Source organism: Hyperoodon ampullatus (genome assembly GCF_949752795.1).
Source record: "Hyperoodon ampullatus genome assembly, chromosome: 3".
Lineage (NCBI taxonomy): Eukaryota > Metazoa > Chordata > Mammalia > Artiodactyla > Ziphiidae > Hyperoodon > Hyperoodon ampullatus.
Window position 1 is genome coordinate 118,592,468 of NC_136916.1, and position 25,195 is coordinate 118,617,662.

At 34.9% G+C, this 25,195-nt stretch overlaps 1 protein-coding gene across 1 annotated transcript in view; it reads left to right on the top strand.

The window, feature by feature from the left end:
- Positions 1-25,195, top strand: part of MIPOL1 (mirror-image polydactyly 1) — a gene marked incomplete at its 5' end in the record, with an annotated part of 262,383 nt that overhangs the window by 89,128 nt on the left and 148,060 nt on the right. The window contains one exon of the mRNA XM_079699165.1: positions 7,218-7,325. Within this exon, the coding sequence (XP_079555291.1) occupies positions 7,218-7,325 (108 nt within the window). The remainder of the gene's footprint in view (positions 1-7,217; positions 7,326-25,195) is intronic.

Consider the following 25,195-nt stretch of genomic DNA (forward strand, 5'->3'; position numbering starts at 1 on the left):
CAGGCCCTCAGCAGTGAAAGTGCAGAGTCCTAACCACTGGACCACCAGGGAATTCCCTTGTTTTGTTAAAAACTTAAGGCATGTTAATCTTTCAGGAAGTAAACACAAAGTAAAACAGAATCATAACTATATTTTCTGCTTGATACAGTTCTTCAGAATTCACAATAATGAGTAAAAGGAAATTACTGATGAAAACAGATCTTATAGTAAATATGGGTCAAATCCTTTAATAAAAATTTGCCATTAAATTTTGATATATTTTATGTGTTTAGCTCACTCATATTGTAGAATTAGTTTTGTTTGTTTCCAGAGGCAAATTTAATTCTTCTTATTAGTGATCTTACAGAGCACAGAATCATGAACCTATATGATGTTTTCACCCTACTACAACAACTGTCCATCTTTTTTATCTATATGCCCCACTCATTTACTCCTCCTCATTATTATCTTGCAGGGAATCCCAGACATAATGTCCTTTTTATCTATAACTTTTATTGTGTATCTCTTAAAGATGTGGACAGTTGTTTAAAACATAACTACAGTACCATTATCATACCAAAAATATTAACAGTTCTCAAATATTGTGAAATATCCAATTAGTTTTCAAATTCCAATGATCTCATAAATATCCTAACGTTTTCTCTTTGTTTTGAATCTGTATCTAAATAAGAATCACACATTGCAAATGATTGAATTGACTCTTAAGCCTTTTTTAAATTTATAGAGTCCCTTCTGTCTCTCTTTTACCTTGGAATTTATTTTTTTAAACAAAGTATGTCAATTGTAGCATTTCCCAGTTTATTCATTGTATCTCTGTAGTATCATTTAACATGTTCCTCTCTTCTGTCTTTTGTAAGTATGGTGATTTGATCTAGAGGCTTGATCAGATTTAGATTAGTTTTTATTAGCAAGACTATTTTACATGTGGTTTGTGTTGTTTCATCTGGAAACATATGTCGGCTTGTGAAAAAACTATGTTGTTAACAGATCTCAGTGCCTAGATCTCTTAGTATATTAATCTGATGCTCAGATTGTCTTGTCTTTAGCTAGTGGGGGAGATATTCAGTTTAGTTCATGAGTCCTCTCTGAGCTTCTTTGGTACTTCCTTAGATTTGATAGTTAATACAAAACTTCCACCAAGAAAATATGTTCTTGGATCACATTGTACATTTCTTGTCCTAGACTTGGAGTCAACAATATATCCATGAAGTTCTTTATTTTTAGTAAGAAATGGTACTTGGAACCCACAGTGTAGGTGCTAGGGCTACTCATTGCTACTGGGTCTCCTATTGTTTCTAGCCTTTTTCAATGGACAAACTAAACACACACATTTTTTAAAGGTAAAACTTTGTATCTTCATATTTATACTTCCAACTCAAGTTCTGAACTAAAGTGTTTTTAGTTAACTTGTTTTTTATCTGTATATTTTGTCTCTTATGGTGAGAATCCTAGTTCTCAAGGATACTGACAATATACAGATAGCATTTACTTAAATTCAATTTGAGTATTAAAAATTTTTAAGTACAAAAAATAAAACCTCCTAGGTCTTAATTCACACATTAGAACTTTCAAGAACATTAATGTTTGGCAGAATATGAACACAGAAGATATTGTGTTATTATTAATTGTGTCAGTTTAAAACGAAGCCGTCTAAAACTATAGAATAAATTATATATTACTTAATTTAGGGACATTCTTCTTCCATACCATTTGTCTTGATTCTTTTCATTCATTAAATTATGGAAAATCATTTAACACCTGAAAATGTGGCACTTTGGGACACTTTGCCACATTGAGTGGTCCCTGGGCCTTATCTTCTGTCCCTCTTGTACTGCATGGCCATGGAAACTGAGCCCAACTATGCAATGTAGATAAATGTCCTCATCACAAAAATAGCTTTATTAAGCTATATTTATCTCTTTGGTTACAGTATTTCATATAAAAATTGGCCTGCAAGTACCCTCCCCCCGATCTTTTCAGAAGGAATGAAAGAGAAAATCTGTGAAGATTAAAAATTAAGAGGAAACAAACACAAAAGGAAACCTAAAGAGTTACAAACATATCAGTTAACTAGGAATATAAGACCAGATATAGGTCCCAAGGGCTAGGAACTTGGTTTTTATTGCCCTTAAAAGGAATGATGATGGGACCACTTGAGGTGAGAACTGAATGGAAACCCTTGCATGTATATCCAGAACCATAGAACACCCCCACAAGAAGCAAATGCAAAACCAGTCTGGGCGATTCTTCCACACACAGGTTAATATAAAACTTCTACCTAAACAGGATTCTCCACATAAGAAAACAGTCCACTGTGAGACACAATTAAAAGAGACCATCAACAATTTGAGATAATAGGAAAATATGAAAGAGTATAAAATATGTGTATTTAAACAGAGAAATCATTAAATAATACATGTAACAAAGAGCACTGTGAAAAAAAGATGGACAGAATTGAAAAAGAATACAAGGAAATATCTAGAAGTGAAAACTATAGTCATTGAAATTAAAAGATAAGTAAACAGAGGAAGGGATAGACACAGCTGAAGATAGAATCAGGAATCTCAGTTCACTAATGATAGATGCTCAGAATTCACACACATACTGAGAGGTTTAAAATATGAAATAGAGATTAAAAGATATGAAAGGAGGGACTTCGCTGGTGGCGCAGTGGTTAAGAATCCACCTGCCAGTGCAGGGGACACGGGTTCGAGCCCTGGTCCGGGAAGATCCCACATGCCACAGAGCAGCTAAGGCCGTGTGCCACAACTACTAAGCCTGCACTCTAGAGCCTGAGCCACAACTAATGAAGTCCACGCGCCTAGAGCCCGTGCTCTGCAACAAGAGAAGCCACCGCAATGAGAAGCCTGCATACTACAACTAAGAGTAGCCCCCGCTCACTGGAACTAGAGAAAGCCCATGCGCAGCAATGAAGACCCAACACAGCCAAAAATAAATATAAAAAAATAAATTAAAAAATAAAGATATGAAAGGAAGATGAGTAAATCTAATATATGACCTATAAGGGTTTCAAAATGGGAACTAGGTAACATTTCAAAATATAATAGCTGTGAGTTTTCCAGGTTTGGGAAGCATAGAAAGTATCCAGAAGATTAAAATAAATCCACCTCTTGACATATTGTAGAACTGAAGAACTCCAAAGTTAAACTACAGAAGATTTTAAAGCAACCATTGAGAAAAGACAAACCTATAAAAAATGTTATGAGACTAATAGTGACTTCACATTAGCAACAATAGATGCCAGACTGCAATGGAACAGTATCTTCAAAGTGCTGAAGATACAACTTTTGTCATAACTGTTATATCCAGTAAAGAGTGTCACGAGAACAAAATAATCACATTTTTAGGCATAATGTCTCACTGAGAGATCTTTTAAAAGCTGTACCTCTGAAAAGAGGAACTTGAACCCAGAAGGAAAGCTAAGATGGTTTGATAGGGGACTTCTACCAGTTCTTATAAGAATAGATAATTTTATATAAACTGTTTCCAAAAATAAAACACTTTTTATGAGGCTAATCCAACCTTGATAACAAAACTGGAAAGGATAGCACAAAAAAGGAAAAATACAGGTCAGTCTCACTTAGGAACATACCAGCAATCTGATATATAAAATATTTGTAAACCAAATTAAGGTATCTATGTTTCCTACACATATACACATATTCAAATGGATGTAACCAGTGACATCTAACAAAATTCATCTAAATGATTATATGATAGAAGCATTCCTTTTAAACAGGAACAAAAAGAGAAGAATGACCGCCACTTAAAGGGAATTTGGGGAGCTGCATCTTCTAAAATACATCCAAAGTCGGACTGCTGCTCACTACCATCCTAGTCTGAGCTATCTCATCTCTCTCCTGGACTACTCAGTAACCTCTTGGCTAGATTTCCTGCTTCTGCCCTGGTCTTCCTGTAGTCTATTCCTAACATAGCAGGAAGAGTGAACCTATATTAATAGGCAAATCATGGTGCTTCTTTATTCCAAACCCTCCAGCAACTTTCCCACTCAGAGTAAAAGCCATGGTCTGTAAGATCTCAAGGCTCTTCTCACCTCATCTCCCAGCATTCTTCCCTTACTTACTTCATTCCTGCTATTCCCCCTGTTAATACTCAAGCATACCAGCCAAGCTTCCACTTCAGAGCCTTTCACTTATTGTTCCTTTTGCTTGAACCACTGCTTCCAAAGAGCTGAAGACTTACTGCTTTGTCTTCTTAGTGTCTTTATTCAAATATTGTTTTCTCAACTTAAAATTTCTCGTATTTAAAGTTACAAAAGATTTCCGTACCTACTCTTTTGGTACTCCATATGTTTCTAATCTGTTTTTCTCCATAACATTTTCACCTTCTATCATATTATGTATTTCATTTATTTATTTTATTGTCTCTTTTCCCATCTAGAATATGAGTTCCATGGGGACAGAGATTTTTATCTATTTTGTTAAATGCTGTATCCACCACCACTTATATAATTATGCCTAGCACAGAGTAAGTGCTTAACAAATATTGGTTGAATGAAAATGCGCTTCAAAATAGGGGTTCCTTGAGGGAGAAGATGATGGCAATGAGATTGGGTGAAGGAAAAATCTGTGATAAAGTTCTAATATTTTATATTTTAAAAATCTGAAAGAATTATAGCAAATTTATTTTCATTTAGTAAATATTAGTGATCAGTACAACAGTTTCTGTTGTATTATTCCCTGTCTTTTCTTTATATTTAAATGACAATTAAAATTTAAAATTTTAAATATAAAGATGTATAGAGACTAAATTGGTGACAATGTCAAGAAAATTTGAGATGTAAATTAAAGGGTAGGATCTTTATCTACTTTACAAATATTAGGTAAAATCATAAAGTGACAATAATTAATAGAGTGTAGCACTTGGTAATGAAAAAACAGTTCTATCTCTTTGCTTCAGAATAAATTTCAGGGACTTCCCTGGTTGTCCAGCAGTTAAGACTCCACGCTCCCAATGCAGGGTGCCTGGGTTTGATCCCTGGTCAGGGAACTAGATCCCACATGCATGCTGCAACTAAGAGCCTGCATGCTGCAACTAAAGATCCCACGTGCTGCAACTAAGACACAGCACAGCCAAATAAATAAATATTCAAAATAAATTTCAAAGTTAAAGAGTTTGGTTAAAAAAACAAACTAGGAAAAATTACACAGAATATGCAATTTCGGGAATATGTATAAGTCACAAACATGTATTTGACAAGAGCATTTGTGTATGGTTTTATTCAGTTCAAAGTTATTGTTGGCTTGCCACAGCTTGATTCCCAGGTCAGTGTTAAATTTAAACTTTATGAAGAAATGAAAATAAATTCAACATTTATTTCTTGAGCAAGAGTGAGTGAATTTTTCTGTGTGTATCATGTAGAAAGAAAGAAGTTTCTATCTTTGGATCATTTCTGATTTACTTGGAAACACTAAAAAATAGGTGGTCAGACAACTCGTGACCATGCTTTCTCACTTGACCCTTGATATTTCTATCTTCAGTCTTTCTCTCCTATATTCTTCCTCTTTCTCCTCTTTCAGCTTATAAAATTATGTATCCAAAATAAACCCAACTCAGATGTCATCTGCTCCGTGAAATATTTTTTTACTCCCACAACCAAAATTATCTACCCCACCTTTGTAACCTTATAGGTCATATTTAGTCATTCTAAATACTTAGTATGTAATCGTTTGTATTAAAATTAATTGAAAATGTAGATGATTATTCTAATCGAGACTATGTCTAATAGATTGTAATGCTTCTATGTCTTATTCATTTTCATGTCTCATGATTTGTGTCTTCACTAAACACATTTGTATTTTGATTGCATTTGTGACCAGGTATTTTAATTGTTACAAACTAAAAAGGGACAAATACAAATATGTAAATCATGTGTCCCCTCCAGATAAAGTCCAAATGATGTCATCTCACAAAGGTTTTAGGCACATAATTTTTAAAAATGTCATTAATATGTAAACATCACTACATATATAATTTAAGTGAATATCGGGAGTTTGATAAGACTTTTTCTTTTAAACGAATTTGTATATTACTCAAGGTTGGGAAATACTGATACAGATTGCAGAGTAATATTGAGGTCAGAGGCAGAAATCATCATTAGAGCACTAAAAAATGCCAGTTTGGATTATGACTGCATCTTGATTTTGTATCATAATAATGATTTTTGATTCATTATGACAGTTAACCATTTGTCGGGTAATGTAGAAGTAACTTTGTCTAGATCTTGAATCAGTATGTGTACTTACTTATCGGTTGTTAAATATCCTAATTTAAAAATAGATAAATTAAGGAGTGATTTTTTAATATTTTACTGAACGATAGATTTAGTACTTTATTCCTTTGCCAATAACCCTTGTATCTTCATATGGCCCTGATATGCAGCATATCAGTTTATATTCTGTACAATTATTGTGTAAAATGTTTGACATTTATATTAAGATTTTGTTTTCAAATGGCATGACATTTCAATGATTTTTTGAACATAGATGCTTCTATTAGCCCATTTATGCTTTTGTTTATAATGTCTTTTTTACTTACATTTTTATATATTACCAGTAGGTCAAAATGTCATTTCACGTCTTTGTTATCCCTTGTTTTACTTAAAAGTAAGGTTTAGTCAAAACAGGAATTAAAAACACTTGTTTCCTTAGTTGTTTCCTAGTCATGTAGCACTCTGGCTGTTATATTTTTCTCTACTCAACTGTTTCTTTAGATATTTCTAAAAATCTGAAAAATCTCATATATATTTTTATTTTAAAAAATTAATAAGAAGTCATCACAAATATCATATTGTACTTTATTTAGAACCTATTGTGATTTTTAGAAGTATACTTTTATTCAGCCAGCAGATACATAGTGAAAGCCATTTGGCTAATGAAGAAAATAATTTTAAATATAGTTTGATCTTAATTGTATAAGAAATAAGTATTTTTCTAATTTATATGGTAGTATTTAGATTAATAAAAGTCAAACTGAAAATTGCAATTGAATTTGCCAGAGTATTATAAGCAATATTATTTTGTTCATATTCAACATTACTTTTAACTTACTATTCTTATTGCAAAGGATACTCTGTCTTTTAGAGAATACAGTGGTATTATTTACATTAATTCATGTGGGTTGGTGAAAAAAATGCTATAACTCCTTTACTTAATGGGATTCTTCCCCTGTGGCAGTGCAAACGGCTAGAGCAGGAGCTTCATCATCTGAAAGAGCAGAACCAGACTTCAGCAAACAACATGAGACATCTGACTGCTGAAAACAATCAAGAACGTGCTCTGAAGGTAAATCTCCATTCCTTCTTGCAGGCAAATTAAGGTTGTAAGCCCTGGTACCAGCTTTCTGTGCTGCATATATCAGTTGTGTACATTTCAGCAGAAGTGAGCTGTGGTGTTTGCCAACAACCCGTTCTTTAAACACAGATACAGCACCCTTCTGTTATGGTATTATTTTATCTCGTGTATGTGTACATGAAAACAACATATTTTCTGAATTTCAAGTGGTGGTATAATAATAACTTTAGGTTTATGTTCATTCTGTTTCCGATTTCAAAATATGTTGTTACCTTTTGTAGTTAATAAAATGTGGCCACCCTGAAAGAAAAAGAAATTAAATAATGGGCTTTTTCTTTGCATCAATATTTATTACAATAATTTTCTAAATGACTTGTAATATTAGTAACGCACAGAACTGACACTCCTTGAAAGGTATGTGAATATGTTTGGGAATTGAAAGAATACTTAAAATGTTACTTACATCAAAAAAAGAGGAAGAAAATATATTCTACTAAAACTTGTAACAAGTAAAGAGTACATATCATGACAAAAGTTCTGTTTCATTTTAATATAGATCCCGTAATCATGAAAAAGGACATTATTTCAATTCTACTAATTATCTTTTCTTCTTAAGATACTTTTCATTCTCTTTTTTTGTCTTTGCCCCAGTTCCTAGCATAGTGCCTGTGACAGTAGGGGTCCCTGCCCTCAAGGTGCTTATATTCTCATTAATGGGTTAAAAATAAAACATAACATATCCACAGGAAACATAAAAGATTCATCATTGTTGTTATTGTACAGTTAAAAAAAGATGTGCTGGGCTTCCCTGGTGGCGCAGTGGTTAAGAGTCCGCCTGCCGATGCAGGGGACATGGGTTCGTGCCCCGGTCGGGAAGATCCCACATGCCGTGGAGCGGCTGGGCCCGTGAGCCGTGGCCGCTGAGCCTGCGCGTCCGGAGCCTGTGCTCCGCAACGGGAGAGGCCACAACAGTGAGAGGCCCGCGTACTGCAAAAAAAAAAAAAAAAAAAAAAAAAAAAGATGTGCTATCAAGAGGATTGTATTGTACTTTGTTGTCTTAAATTTGTTTTTTGCTGCAGATTATGAAAAAATAGGTCATTAGCAGGGTAACTCATTAAGCCAGAATTATCTACCAATGTTGAGAAAAATGGTGACATTTTGATGTGGAAATAATTTTAACCTGTTTATAAAGTATGAGATACAGTTGAAGTCAGATTTTTCTACAAAATGTATTTAGCTTCATTTTGAAATTCGCAGTGGTGGGTGTGTAATAACTTTGCTATTATTCTTTAATGCACTTTCTCTTTATTTCTCTAGAATTTATATATAGACCAGAATAATAAATGGGAAAGAAAAGAATTGCTGTGATTATTTTTCAGTTACCCTGACGAATTTACTATTGTATGAGTAAAATTAAGTATATAATTATTTAGATGTATATTTGTAAATCAAAGGTAACGTAATCTTTTAAAAACAGCTTCCATTATGAGTGCTAATTTATTACTAGCATTAGGGGACAGATATTATGGGCTCTATATGTTATGGCTATTACTATTTAAAATAGAACCTAAAATAAAAATTCTAGGTTAAGTTACATAATAATTGCATAGTCTTTATTATGGCATTTTTGGTTGTATATTTATGTTAAATTGAATTAAGTGGCAGCTGCTATTTATGAAGAGAAAAAGATGCATATTTCTAAGAGATTATTAAAATTAGAAGGCAAACTGTAGACCAAAAGAAACCTGGAAGTTAACATAGTACTATTATTAGTATCAGTAATAAAAGTAATATAAATAAATAAATTTGAATAGGGTGAGAGCTGAAAATTTTATGTTTTATTTCATTGTATTATGCTATAATTCCTAAAGGAAACAGTCCTAGATATAGGTTTGGAAAAAAATTTGGGCTTCCCTTGTGGCTCAGTGGTTGGGAGTCCGCCTGCCGATGCAGGGGACACGGGTTCGTGCCCCAGTCCGGGAGGATCCCACATGCCGCGGAGCAGCTGGGCCCATGAGCCGTGGCCGCTGGGCCTGCGCATCCGGAGCCTGTGCTCCGCGGCGGGAGAGCCCACAGCAGTGAGGGACCCACGTACCGCAAAAAAAAAAAAAAAAAATCTAAGCTAATGGTCATACATTGCATAGAACTTTCCAAAGTGATGACTATTGCAAATACATGATTATCATACATGGATATACTTTTTAGTAATCTAGTGCTATTTGAATAATAATGTCTTTGTTTATTCTAATAACCAGGAAATTCTTTCTAAATTAATTTTTATGAAAGAGCATAAAATTAGGCTTTTGGTGATCACTTATATGCATTATTTTTGAAGTAGCATGGAATATATACTAGGTAAATCTGCTAGCATGACACTTTCCCTACTTTTATAATATTTGCAATTTTCTCTAATAATAAATAGAGCACAGTGGTACATATAGTATGAGGGGCTGAATTTATACTGATACTAATCTATACCCTGAGAGTTACTTAAATTAAAAGGCAGATTATTTTCTCTTTTAAAATAAATTTTATCCACTTATATTAAGAAATTTGTTTCTTGGTGAACACAATTTTGAACATTTAATGATTTTAAAGTAAATTTAGATTAGCCATAAATATGCAGACATTAGATTTAATAAGAAATGTCATATAAAGTGCCTTTCTTTCCTCTTTTATTTATTTACCTTCCTTATCACACATCTTTAACCTCCTATAATTGGCCTTCAACACTGTAATTCCATTGAAAGACATTCTTTCTTAAATTATAGGTGACCTCTGGTGGTTAAACCTGTAAAACTAATCATTTCATATCCTTCTCAATAACGCAGTCAGCCTAAGAGGAACCCATTTCAATCTTCTTGGCCCCTGCCTTCATGAAATTCTTTCTTGTAGTTCTTTATTTCTATATCCTCATCATTTTTCTTTTCTTTGATCGTTATTCTTTAGCTGGTGCCTCGTTTTCTACCAATTCCTAAGGTATAAATGTTCCCCTGGGTTATGTGATTATTCCCTTAATTTTTCTTTCTGAAAAAAACCCCAAACTTTATTATTTTAGAGCAGTTTTAGCTTCACGGCAAAATCGAGCAAACTACAGAGTTCCCTCATATTCCATGCCCCATACATCCACATGCCTTTAGCATCCAGTGCAAGAGTTGTACATTTGTTACAATACATGAACCTACATCAGTGTAACCCAAAGTCCATAGTTTACATTAGGGTTCACTCTTAGTGTTGTACATTCTGTGGGTTTTGAGAAATATAAATGACAAGTATGTACCATTATAGTATCATACAGAAGAGTTTCACTCTAAAAATCCTTTGTATTCCACCTATTTATCCCTCCTTCCCCCCAACATGTACCAGCCATTGATCTTTTAACTGTCCATAGTTTTGTCTTTTCCAGAATGTCATGTAGTAGTTCTTTCAGATTGGTTTCTTTCACTTAGTAATATGCATTTAAAGGTCATCCATATCTTCTGATGGCTTTATACTTCATTCTTTTTAGTATTGAATAATATTCCATTGTCTGAATGTAGCACAGTTTATTTATTCACCCCCCTAATGAAGGACCTCTTGGTTGCTTCCAAATTTTGGCAATTATGAATAAAGCTGCTGTAAGCATCCACATGCAGGTTTTTCTGTAGTCATAAGTTTTTCAACTCATAGGGGTAAATATCAAGAACTATGATTGCTGAATCGTATGGTAAGAGTATGTTTAGTTTGGTGAGGAACCACCAAACTGTCTTCCAAAGTGGCTATGCCATTTTGCATTCCCACCAGTAATGAATGACAGTTTCTGTTACTCCGTATTCTTGCCAGCATTTGGTGTTTTGTTTATTGTAGGGTTGTCTCTTCTAATTTCATCCGTTCCTATGACATCATCTATCATTTATATCCTAACAGATGCTTTGTCTGCCCTTCCACTTGGATATCTTAGTGACTCCTTAACCTCAATAAACTTAAAACCAAATCCCTAATTCGACTTCCTAAGCCCCCTCTTCAACCTAGGAGGAAGTCAGGACCCGAGCCAAACACTATTGACTGTATAACTTAACATTTATTCTTAGTTATAGTCTCCTTTGTTTGCCTTTACAGCTTTGTAGAAGCTGGAAAAGTTAAACACTTTCTGAGCCTTTCTTTTTGCCAGTGAGACATAAGAGGAATTCTGCAGCAGGGGTGGGAGAAGAAAGAAGAGTGTCTCTGGATAAGTTTTTGTTTTCCTGACATGACAGATGCAGCAGGCACTGTTTCTTCCCTTCTTATTACCTTGAACACTTACTTGCTGCCTGGAACAGCAGCAGCAATTTTATAGCTATGAAGCAAACAGCAAGAGAAGCTGGCCTTTAACATCATTGAGCCCTTTAGCCAGTGAGTCACTTTGAGAACTTTAAGCAACTGTACCCTGACTTATTTTTCTGGTGACATAATGCCCTATATTTTAAATTATTCTTAACAGTTTTCTATTTACTTCCAAATTGATCAGTTAACATCTACTAATTAATGGCACTACCATACTCCTAGACATGTAGGCTAATATAATTGACATAATCTTCATATCCTTTCAAACTTTCACCTACTACAAAGTGATAGAGCATCCAGTCCTGTCAATTCTGCAGCAGTGATTTGTCTCCTTTGTATTATCATACCTCTACCCTACGTCAAGTTCATGATCTAGATGGTAATAGTACCCTCCTAACTAACATTTTTATCCTCAGTTTCTCACCTTTGTAATCAGTTGTCACAGTTCCATTAGCTGTCATTCTAAAACACAGGTGACACTTTTCTACCCCAAAACCTTGACTAAGTCTAACATTTTCAGCAGTGTAAGAAAACAGAGATATCGTGACTTTCCTGATAAGAAAAATAAAAAAGGAGGCTATTATTTTAAGAATATTTTACAACATTATTGAGAAGATAAGGAATCTGAAAAGGCCACTAAAATAAAGTGGAAATAGAAAAAAAATTAAAACATGGGAAATAAGTGATTGCCTGAAGCCATCTTGCATCTTATATTTCTTGTCTCTTTTCCTGATGGGAATAAATGCTCCATGAGGTCAGGGATTTTTGTTTACTTCATATACCTCTGTATCTACTGATGGTATTAAAAATACTTGACAGTCAATAAGTCACAAATATGACCAATCATAACAGATGCCAAATGTTAACAATTTGTATAGCTATACCTTTGTGTGCCAGCTGAAACTAGCTATATATTTATCTCCTGCAAATACCTATAGCAGCCATTGAATAAATATCTGTTGAGTCAATTAATACCACAGGTACAATTTAGTATCCTGCTTTCCCGCTTAGCACTTCATAAGTATTACCCAGTACATTTATTCTATAAATATCATCTTAATATATTACATAATTGCAATCCACAAATGTACCATGATTTTCTTAAATCTTCCCTTAATGTTAAATATTTAGGTTGCTCTCAATTTTGCACTCTTATAAACACTGCTGTGAAAAATATTTTCATGTAAATATTCTATCCCATTTAGCAAACAAAAATTTTATTATTTTTCAAATTTTTATTTTTGATAAAGCACATATTTTTGAAAATGAATGATTACATAAGGGTTTTAATAAAAACATTGTAATCAACATCCTCATCTTACCTCTCCTGGTTTCTCCTCCAGAAAAGAAATCACTTTCAACTCTTAGCAATTTATTCTGTATCTATACTATATTTCTAAATGAAAAGCTTATGCTATTTCTTGATATTTCCTTTTTAGTTATTATTAATTGACTTTCTACTATGAAGATAAGGATTTACCTTTCTCATCTTTTTGTTAGATCAGTGTTTAGTATTTACAGTGTTATTATAATATTCATAGATGACTATATAGTGAAGTACCAGCGTATGTTGGTTTATTGTGCTTTGCTTAATTGCGCTTTGCAGATATTACATTTTTTTTACAAATTGAAGGTTGTGGCAGCCCTGTGTTGTCAGATGATGGTAGCATTTTTTAGCAATAAAGTATTTTTAAATTAAAATATGTACATTTTTTAGACATAATGCTACTGCACACTTAATAGTATAAACATACCTTTTATATGCACTGGGAAACCAAAAAATTCATGTGACTCGCTTTATTGCAATATTCATTTTATTGCAGTGGTCTGGAACCGAACCCACATTATCTCTGAGGTATGCTTATATTACTCAGCAATAAAAAGGAACAGTTTATTGATACATACAACTTGGATGGGTCTCAAGGGCATTATGCTAAATGAGAAAAGCCAATTTCTAACGGTTCTGTTCATATGATTCTACTTATATAACAGTCTCAAAGTAACAAAATCATTGTGATAGAGAACAGATCAGTGGTTTCTAGGAGTTAGGTTGAGGAGCAGGCTATGATTCTTAAAGGGTAACAGGAAGTTTCTTTGTAGTGGTAACAGTTATAATTTTAAAATATTAAAGCGTCATTGAATTATACCAGAAAGTAATGGAGGGAGGATGTAAAAACAGGTAAAATCCATATAAGGTTTATATCCGAGTTAATAGAATTGTTCCAATGTCAATTTCCTGGCTTTGATAATATACTATGGTACATATATGATATCATTGGGAGAAGTTAGATGACGTCTACACAGGAACTCTTCTTACTCTGCAAGTTTTTGTGGGTCTTGAATTATTTCAAAATAATAAATTGTTTAAAAGTTTACATATTCATCATAGCCAGTGAAAACAGTGCTAAGATATATAAAGGAAATTTTAATAATATTCCCTCTCCCCTCTCATAGTTTCTAGACCTGCCAAATTAATCTTGACTAGGAATTATAACAGATACTCTGTTTTACCTGACTTTTACCTAATTTTAGTGAGAATGGATTCTACATTACACCAATTAGTTTTGACACTTACCATGGGATTTTATATTTTCCTTCATAATTTAGAGTCTCAGTTGGATAGTTCCAGTATATGGATCATCTCTGGGTCTGGTTTTGTGATTGCATTGTCTTTTGCAATGTTTGTTGTTCGTTTGTTTTGCTTTTGCTTTTCACGTGTCTCATAATTTTTTTTTGAATGCTGGACCTTGTGGATAGAACAATACTTCTTCCATCAGGCCAGTAGTGTGAGTATTGAGTTGATCCACTCAGGAGTTGATATGGATTTGGGTTTTGTTATTGCTATGGTCACTGTTAGTGCATCCTAAGTTTCAAGTTGCTCTTGGAATGGGTTGCTGTTGCCTTATGCTCAGGATGGAAGCTCAGGTACTGGAAGATTTTTTTCAATGTTCATACTCCACCGTTTTGTTTTCAGTTGATACTGTATACTTACACCTGGAGGGTATCTCACTGTACACTCTTGCCCTTCTCCCAGCATTAGAATGCTGATTTTTATCATCTGGTGTTGGGGGACTGAGGGTTTTCTGCTTCAATCTTATGCAGTCCCTTTGTGCTTGGACTTCAGGGTAGGGCTTCCTCAGGATTCCTCTCCATGGCAGACAAACTCTGACCTGTATGTGGGGCAGGTATTGTATGAAAGACTTTCATTCCCCTCTCTCAGTGTAGAAGCTATCTAACGGTATTGGTATAGGATCCTGTGCCCAGGTCTATTTCCTGCCACTCACCCAGGGATAGAAAGAATTCTTTCTTCTACCATTCCCAAGCAGGAATTTTTTTTTTCTGTGCCCTGAGGGTTACTGCCCCTCTGTTAGCTGTATATGGCTTTTGTTCTGTTCGCAGAAGGAACTGGGACTGGGGTGTGGGGGGGTGGTTTACTCCTTTCTATAGCAACAGCCAGTTCCCTCCCCCGTATCCCCTGCAAGTGTCTATCACTGTAGGAAGGTATCTCTGGTTTTCTACCCTATCTTTGATATTTCTCATTAACACCTGGTGGAGACCTGTGGGGGAAAATCTACCAGTAGGTGCAAACCCCCTTTTGTCAGGAATTTCTGAAGGTTCTGTGTGGTGGCTGACCCTTCTTCTTATGTTCTTTTCTAGGTGAGCTAGTCTGTGTACCCCATTTGCCTTGGATGCTTGTCCCTCCTTGGAATTAAGACTGATTGTCTTCCTGAGCTTAGCTGTCTGATGAGCTCAAGAAAAGTTATGACTTTGTGCCTTATTCAGCTTTTCTTATTGTCAATGTGGAATGACAGCTTGTTCCAGCTTTCTGAGACCTAGGCATAAACATTACATCTACTGTTGGATTTTGATACTGTTTAGTCATATTTAAGTAGTTTCTTTCTAGAATTTTTAAAAAGTTTTTATTAGTAGATGTAACACATTTTATTGAGTTCTTGATGTTGAACAATTTCTTGAATAAATTTTGGATTTGTTTTGTCATTGTTTTCCCGAGAATTTTAAAACTTATAATAGTCTGCCCTCATACAGTACTTACTGAGTGCCAGGAACTGTTACTAATGCTTTACATATAGTATTTAAGTAGTATTTAGACCTCAAAGTGACTCTTTGAGATAGTTGGTACAACTATTTATAATTTTATAGGGTAAGAAACTGAGCAACATGTGTTCATTAACATGTTATGAGTAACAGTAACTGGTGGACCTCAGATCTGAACCAAGGCAACTGATCTCCAAAGTTCACAATCTCAAATATAAATGAAAATTACCTAGAGGGTTTTTTTTTTCTACTGTATCAGGTTTTGTTTTGTTTTACCAAAGTATTTCCCTAATTATTAGTAAGTTTGAATTTTTTTCATATGTTCAAGGGATTGTGTGTGTGAATATAAATAAATAGATGTATTTGTTCATGTTTTTTCCCCATTTTTTTCTGTTGGTTTTTGTTTGCTTTCTCTTGGTCTTTTGTCCATCAGTGGTTTTGTTTTTTGCATTTTACAGCTTTATTGATAAATGTTTCATATACCATAAAATTCACTTATCTACTGTTTACAATTCAGTGTTTTTTGGTATATTCACATATTTGTTCAGCCATCACCACAGTCTAATTTTAGAACATTTTCAACACTCACCTAAAACATCCTGTACACATTAGCTATCATTCCCCATTCCTGCTAACATCCTTCCCCTGGTCCCAAGCAACCGCTAAACTACTTTCTGTCTCTGTAGATTTGCCTTTCTGGATATTTTGTGTAAATGAAATCATAGAATATGTGATCCTTTGTGACAGCCTTTTTTCACTGAGCATAATATTTTCAGGGTTTATTCATGTTGTAGCATACATCAGTACCTCATTCCTTTTTGGTTGATACATAATATTCATTGTATAGATATACTGTATTCTGTTTATCACTTCATTAGCTGATGGATGTTTAGGTTGAACATTTAGATGTTTGACAAATTTTTAGTGAATTTTTAGATACTGTGTAAGGTAGGAGTCCAAATACTTTCTTTACATGTGGATATCCAGTTTTCTCTGCACCATTTGTTGAAAGACTATTTTTCCCCCACGGAATTGTCTTGATACCGTCTCAAAATTCAGTTGGTCATAAATATGAGGGTTTAGCTCTGGACTCTCAGTTCTGTTCCATTTATCTAATATATCTGTCTGTATGCTGGTACCACACTGTTGATCACTGTAGCTTTGTAGTAGGCATGTCATCATGACCTGAGTCCTCCAACTTTGTTCTGGCTTGTTTTGGCCGTATCCGTTTTGATGTTAATGTGAATGACCAAAATTTCTGCCTTCAGCTGTGGTCTTGACAAGTTTAAAATTGCATTAGAATGGGGACTCTCTGGCCGTCCAGTGATTAAGACTCTGCGTTTCCAATGCAGGGGGTGCGGGTTCAGTCCCTCATTGGGGAACTAAGATCCCACATGCCAAGGGGAGTGGCCAAAAAAAAAGTTTAAAAAAATTGCATTAGAATGATCTTGCCTTAAGTATTAAATAGAATCAATTTTTAAAACCATGTATTCTTGGTGCCTTTTTATAACAGAGAATATTTAATTGCCTTTTCAATTGTTTCAGTATATTTATCTAGTTTTTCTGTTTCTTAAGTCAGTCTTATTGGTCTGTATGTTTTGCTAGGAAACACCCTATTCCCTTTAACTTACCAGATTTGGTATGATAGAATTATAGATAATTTTCTTAATTTTTGAATCTCTTCTATTTCTCTGTATTCACTGTCTCGTCTGTATTGTGGCATATATTTGCTTTCTCTTTCTCTTCTTCTCTCTCTCTTTTTTCTTATAAAGTCTTTCCTGGGCTTTATGCATTTTATTTTCTTTTAATTAGTTCTTGGTTTTATTTATCCTTTCAACTTGTTAAATTTTCCATTTCTGTTTACCTTTTCAATCTTTTTATTCTTTTTTGTTCTAATTTTTACAAGTTAATTAGCTTACCTCAGCCTTTTTTTTTTTAAGTAAAATTATAAGGCTACACATTTTACTCTTGACTATAATTCCAACTGTGTCTTATAGTTTTGGGAGGGATCAAATGTTCAAATGTTCACTTTTTTTCACTAGTTCTGTTTTGATTTTTTTGGTTGATCCAGGGTAATTTAGAGAATATAATTTAAATTCCTATATTTTAAAACATATTAATGTTTTATTTCTCACCATGTAAATAGTCCACTTTGAAAGGTATCATCGACTAAATAAATAAAATAGTCTCTATTCACAGAGCATGAGGTTCAATATATATTCAGTTGAACTCAGTTTAAGCTTCCACTATAATTGCATTTTTATAATTTTCTCATATTGCTAGGAATTTCTTGCTTTATACATTTGTCTGCTCTATTCTTTGTTGCATAGTGTTTATGACTACTATATCTTCTTAGGCTATACATGTACATTCCGTCATTATATGATATTCCTCTTCAGACTGCTTACAGCTTCATACCTTTAAGTCTTCTATTTCTGATATATGTATTAGCACTACTCTCTTGGTTCATTCAGACTGCTATAACAAAATATCACAGACTAAGTACCTTATAAGTAGCAGAAATTTATTTCTTACAATTTTGGAGGTTGGGAAGTCCAAGATCAAGGCAGCAGTATGATAATGATCTGGTTAGGGCCCTCTCCCTTTTTAATAGCCGGCACCTTCTCGCCTCATGTGTTAGAAAGGGCAAGGGATCACTGTGGGGTGTCTTTTAAAAGAGCATCAGTACCATGAAGCCTCCATGCTCATGACCTAAGCACCTCCCAAACCAAAGCTCGTACTTCCTAATACCATCATCTTTGGGGGTTAGGATTTCAACATAGAAATTTTGGAGTGATGAAAAAATTCAGACGATAGCAACTGCTTTTTCTTTCTTTGTTTTGTTTTTACATTTACCTAGTATAATGGTGCTGTTCAGCAGTAATTTTGCTACTCAGAGTTTATTCATCTTTCACCCGATTTTTATAACCCTTGTTCTCCTGTAAGAAACAGACTTTCCCTCATTCTCAGATGTGGTTTTGTTGGAGGTGAAATACCTCTGTGGCCTCAGTTCTGACAAATCAGAATGTCAGATTCCCTCGGCCACAGCAGTGGCTCCAGAAACAGGTACCTGTACCACTTGAAGCCAATGATTCCAGGCCTTTTTTCTCTATATTGTTATGGATTTAATTTAAACAAAAATGGAGTAACACTTACTAAATATGTCATAAAGATTTTTCTCTATATATAAATACAAATCTGCATCATCCATCTGTTGGCTCTGTAGATCCCTGTGCTTGATACATAGCATGTAATTTTCTGTCTTCTATTTAGAATATTTTGATTCCAACTGTTCAATATCATAAGCAAAACTTTGAAAAATAGTCTTGCATGTACATCTTTGTCTTAGAGCATGAGTGACCATACAGTGGGAAGTATAGTGGCAGGAAATTACTTGAGAAGGGAGAGGATGATACCAGATCTTGTGCAGGTTGCAGTTCAAATCACTGAAGTGTATGAGAGTATTCAGAGGTCAAATTTACAAGAAAAGAAATAAATGAAACAATAGTGAATTCCAACATTTCTCTATTCGTGCACAAAAATAAGTGGTTCACAAAGGAGACTAAGAAGGAATAGTCAGGACGATAAAAGGATTACAAAGAGATTGTGTTATCGTAGATTCAGAATAGAATAAAGTTCTGTGACGGGGGTAGTTCACAGTGTCAAATGCTACAGAGAAGTCAAATAAAATCACAAGTGTCCATTTGATCTGACAGTTAGGAAGGCAGTGGTAGCTTTGTAGTTGCAGTTTCAGTTCAGTGGTTCCGGTGGTAGCCTTGAATCTAGTAAATTGTGTAGTTAATGAAAAGTTTAAAAGTGGGAGAAAGGTAGATTATTTTTTAGGAGCTTTTCTGTGAAGTAAAAGTGTAAGGGTTAGAGTGTAATGTGAATGTGACCTGGAGGAAGATTTTTTTTTTTCATATATATATATATATATATATATTCTTTTCCATTATGGTTTATCCCAGGATATTGGATATAGTTCCCTGTGCTATACAGTAACACCTTGTTTATTCATTCTATATATAATAGTTTGCATCTGCTAACCCCAAACTCCCAATCCATCCCTCCCCACCTCCTTGACAACCACAAGTCTGTTCTCTATGTCTGTGAGTCTATTGCTGTTTTGTAGATAGGTTCATTTGTTTCATATTTTAGACTCCATGTATAAGTGGTATCATATGGTATTTGTCTTTCTCTTTCTGACTTACTTCACTTAGTGTGATAATCTCTAGTTGCATCCATGTTCTCAGCACCCATTCTGATCTCCCTGAGAGCCCTGCCAGGCTGGAACTGCTAACACATGCCACATGACTTCAAGCTCACGTCTAACTTGTTTGGTTTAGCGGTCTTCTGATGACCCACACTATATCACTAGGGGCCGAGGCCAGCGCTGGAGAGTTCTTTCTCTTCTGCATTTATCTACCATACAACAGTCTCTTCATAGGTGTCACCCTTCTAAGAAAAAGGAGAAAAATTGCTCTCCTAGGACGAGGCATTGTTTTATCAATAATATCACAATAAATCATAGTAGGCTTCGGTCATGGCACTAAAGCAAGAAACGTGTGTTCTTTTATCTTATTTTTAGATGCTCATAAATGCAGCTCCATCCCTAATAAAAAGAGAGACATTTCCTTTAAATCAAGTTCATAATGACTGTTTAGAATCAGTAAAACACTATTAGCTGAAATGACCAATCTCTTTCTCAAACCCTAATGCATCTCTTTTCTTGTTCTTGTGCAAGCCATGCAGAGTCCATTGATGAGACTGGTTTTTTTCTTTTTTTTTAAATTTTTTTTGCTTTATAACAAATTTAATCAGTTATACATATACATATGTTCCCATATCCCCTCCATTTTGCGTCTCCCTCCCACCCTCCCTATCCCACCCCTCCAGGCGGTCACAAAGCACCGAGCTGATCTCCCTGTGCTATGCAGCTGCTTCCCACTAGCTATCTACCTTACGTTTGGTAGTGTATATATGTCCATGCCGCTCTTTCACTTTGTCACAGCTTACCCTTCCCCCTCCCCATATCCTCAAGTCCATTCTCTAGTAGGTCTGTGTCTTTATTCCTGTCTTACCCCTATGTTCTTCATGACAATTTTTTTTCTTAAATTCCATATATATGTGTCAGCATACAGTATTTGTCTTTCTCTTTCTGACTCACTTCACTTTGTATGACAGACTCTAGGTCCATCCACCTCATTACAAATAGCTCAATTTCATTTCTTTTTATGGCTGAGTAATATTCCATTGTATATATGTGCCACATCTTCTTTACCCATTCATCCGATGATGGACACTTACGTTGTTTCCATCTCTGGGCTATTGTAAATAGGGCTGCTATGAACATTTTGGTACATGTCTCTTTTTGAATTATGGTTTTCTCAGGGTATATGCCCAGTAGTGGGATTGCTGGGTCATATGGTAGTTCTATTTGTACTTTTTTAAGGAACCTCCATACCGTTCTTCATAGTGGCTGTACCAATTCACATTCCCACCAGCAGTGCAAGCGTGTTCCCTTTTTTCCACACCCTCTCCAGCATTTATTGTTTCTAGATTTTTTGATGATGGCCATTCTCACTGGTGTGAGATGATATCTCATTGTAGTTTTGATTTGAATTTCTCTAATGAGTAAAGATGTTGAGCATCCTTTCATGTGTTTGTTGGCAGTCTGTATATCTTCTGTGGAGAAATGTCTATTTAGGTCTTCTGCCCATTTTTGGATTGGGCTGTTTTTTTGTTCTTGAGCTGCATGAGCTGCTTATAAATTTTGGAGATTAATCCTTTGTCAGTTGCTTCATTTGCAAATATTTTCTCCCATTCTGAGGGTTGTCTTTTGGTCTTGTTTATGGTTTCCTTTGCTGTGCAAAAGCTGTTAAGTTTCATTAGGTCCCATGTGTTTATTTTTGTCTTTATTTCCATTTCTCTAGGAGGTGGGTCCAAAAGGATCTTGCTGTGATTTATGTCATAGAGTGTTCTGCCTATGTTTTCCTCTAAGAGTTTGATAGTGTCTGGCCTTACATTTAGGTCTTTAATCCATTTTGAGCTTATTTTTGTGTATGGTGTTAGGGAGTGATCTAATCTCATACTTTTACATGTCCCTATCCAGTTTTCCCAGCACCACTTATTGAAGAGACTGTCCTTTCTCCACTGTACATTCCTGCCTCCTTTATCAAAGATAAGGTGACCATATGTCCATGGGTTTATCTCTGGGCTTTCTATCCTGTTCCATTGATCTGTCTTTCTGTTTTTGTGCCAGTACCATACTGTCTTGATTACTGTAGCTTTGTAGTATAGTCTGAAGTCAGGGAGCCTGATTCCTCCAGCTCCATTTTTCGTTCTCAAGATTGCTTTGGCTATTCGGGGTCTTTTGTGTTTCCATACAAATTGTGAAATTTTTTGCTCTAGTTCTGTGAAAAATGCCAGTGGTAGTTTGATAGGGATTGCATTGAATCTGTAGATTGCTTTGGGTAGTAGAGTCATTTTCACAATGTTGATTCTTCCAATCCAAGAACATGGTACATCTCTCCATCTATTTGTATCATCTTTAATTTCTTTCATCAGTGTCTTATAATTTTCTGCATACAGATCTTTTGTCTCCTTAGGTAGGTTTATTCCTAGATATTTTATTCTTTTTGTTGCAATGGTAAATGGGAGTGTTTCCTTGATTTCTCTTTCAGATTTTTCATCATTAGTATATAGGAATGCCAGAGATTTCTGTGCATTAATTTTGTATCCTGCAACTTTACCAAATTCATTGATTAGCTCTAGTAGTTTTCTGGTAGCATCTTTAGGATTCTCTATGTATAGTATCATGTCATCTGCAAACAGTGACAGCTTTACTTCTTCTTTTCCAATTTGGATTCCTTTTATTTCCTTTTCTTCTCTGATTGCTGTGGCTAAAACTTCCAAAACTATGTTGAATAAGAGTGGTGAGAGTGGGCAACCTTGTCTTGTTCCTGATCTTAGTGGAAATGGTTTCAGTTTTTCAACATTGAGGACGATGCTGGCTGTGGGTTTGTCATATATGGCCTTTATTATGTTGAGGAAAGTTCCCTCTATGCCTACTTTCTGCAGGGTTTTTTATCATAAATGGGTGTTGAATTTTGTCGAAAGCTTTCTCTGCATCTATTGAGATGATCATATGTTTTTTCTCCTTCAGTTTGTTAATATGGTATATCACGTTGACTGATTTCCATGTATTGAAGAATCCTTGCATTCCTGGAATAAACCCCACTTGATCATGGTGTATGATCCTTTTAATGTGCTGTTGGATTCTGTTTGCTAGTATTTTGTTGAGGAGTTTTGCATTTATGTTCATCAGTGATATTGGCCTGTAGTTTTCTTTCTTTGTGACATCCTTGTCTGGTTTTGGTATCAAGGTGATGGTGGCCTCGTAGAATGAGTTTGGGAGTGTTCCTCCCTCTGCTATATTTTGGAAGAGTTTGAGAAGGATAGGTGTTAGCTCTTCTCTAAATGCTTGATAGAATTCGCCTGTGAAGCCATCTGGTCCTGGGCTTTTGTTTGTTGGAAGATTTTTTATCACAGTTTCAATTTCAGTGCTTGTGATTGGTCTGTTCATATTTTCTATTTCTTCCTGATTCAGTCTTGGCAGGTTGTGCATTTCTAAGAATTTGTCCATTTCTTCCAGGTTGTCCATTTTATTGGCATAGAGTTGCTCATAGTAATCTCTCATGATCTTTTGTATTTCTGCAGTGTCAGTTGTTACTTCTCCTTTTTCATTTCTAATTCTATTGATTTGAGTCTTCTCCCTTTTTTTCTTGATGAGTCTGGCTTATGGTTTATCAATTTTGTTTATCTTCTCAAAGAACCAGCTTTTAGTTTTATTGATCTTTGCTATCGTTTCCTTCATTTCTTTTTCATTTATTTCTGATCTGATTTTTATGATTTCTTTCCTTCTGCTAACTTTGGGATGTTTTTGTTCTTCTTTCTCTAATTGCTTTAGGTGCAAGGTTAGGTTGTTTATTCGAGATGTTTCCTGTTTCTTAAGGTGGGATTGTATTGCTATAAACTTCCCTCTTAGAACTGCTTTTGCTGCATCCCATAGGTTTTGGGTCGTCGTGTCTCCACTGTCATTTGTTTCTAGGTCTTTTTTAATTTCCTCTTTGATTTCTTCAGTGATCACTTCGTTATTAAGTAGTGTATTGTTTAGCCTCCATGTGTTTGTATTTTTTACAGCTCTTTTCTTATAATTGATATCTAGTCACATAGCATTGTGGTCGGAAAAGATACTTGATACAATTTCAATTTTCTTAAATTTACCAAGGCTTGATTTGTGACCCAAGATATGATCTATCCTGGAAAATGTTCCATGAGCACTTGAGAAAAATGTGTATTCTGTTGTTTTTGGATGGAATGTCCTATAAATATCAATTAAGTCCATCTTGTTTAATGTATCATTTAAAGCTTGTGTTTCCTTATTTATTTTCATTTTAGATGATCTGTCCATTGGTGAAAGTGGGGTGTTAAAGTCCCCTAGTATGATTGTGTTACTGTCGATTTCTCCTTTTATGGCTGTTAGTATTTGCCTTATGTATTGAGGTGCTCTTATGTTTGGTGCATAAATATTTACAATTGTTATATCTTCTTCTTGGATCGACCCCTTGATCATTATGTAGTGTCCTTCTTTGTCTCTTCTAGTAGTCTTTATTTTAAAGTCTATTTTGTCTGATATGAGAATTGCTACTCCAGCTTTCTTTTGGTTTCCATTTGCATGGAATATCTTTTTCCATCCCCTTACTTTCAGTCTGTATGTGTCTCTAGGTCTGAAGTGGGTCTCTTGTAGACAGCATATATATGGGTCTTGTTTTTGTATCCATTCAGCCAATCTGTGTCTTTTGGTGAGAGCATTTAGTCCATTTACATTTAAGGTAATTATTGATATGTATGTTCCTATTCCCATTTTCTTAATTGTTTTGGGTTCGTTATTGTAGGTCTTTTCCTTCTGTTGTGTTTCTTGCCTAGAGAAGTTCCTTTAGGATTTGCTGTAAAGCTGGTTTGGTGGTGCTGAACTCTCTCAGCTTTTGCTTGTCTGTAAACGTTTTAATTTCTCCATCAAATCTGAATGAGATCCTTGCTGGGTAGAGTAGTCTTGGTTGCAGGTTTTTCTCCTTCATCACTTTAATTATGTCCTGCCACTCCCTTCTGGCTTGTAGAGTTTCTGCTGAGAGATCAGCTGTTATCCTGATGGGGATTCCCTTGTGTGTTACTTGTTGTTTTTGCCTTGCTGCTTTTAATATGATTTCTTTGTGTTTAATTTTTGACAGTTTGATTAATATGTGTCTTGGCGTATTTCTCCTTGGATTTATTCTGTATGGGACTCTCTGTGCCTCCTGGACTTGATTAACTATTTCCTTTCCCATATTAGGGAAGTTTTCAACTATAATCTCTTCAAACATTTTCTCAGTCCCTTTCTTTTTCTCTTCTTCTTCTGGAACCCCTATAATTCGAATGTTGGTGTGTTTAATGTTGTCCCAGAG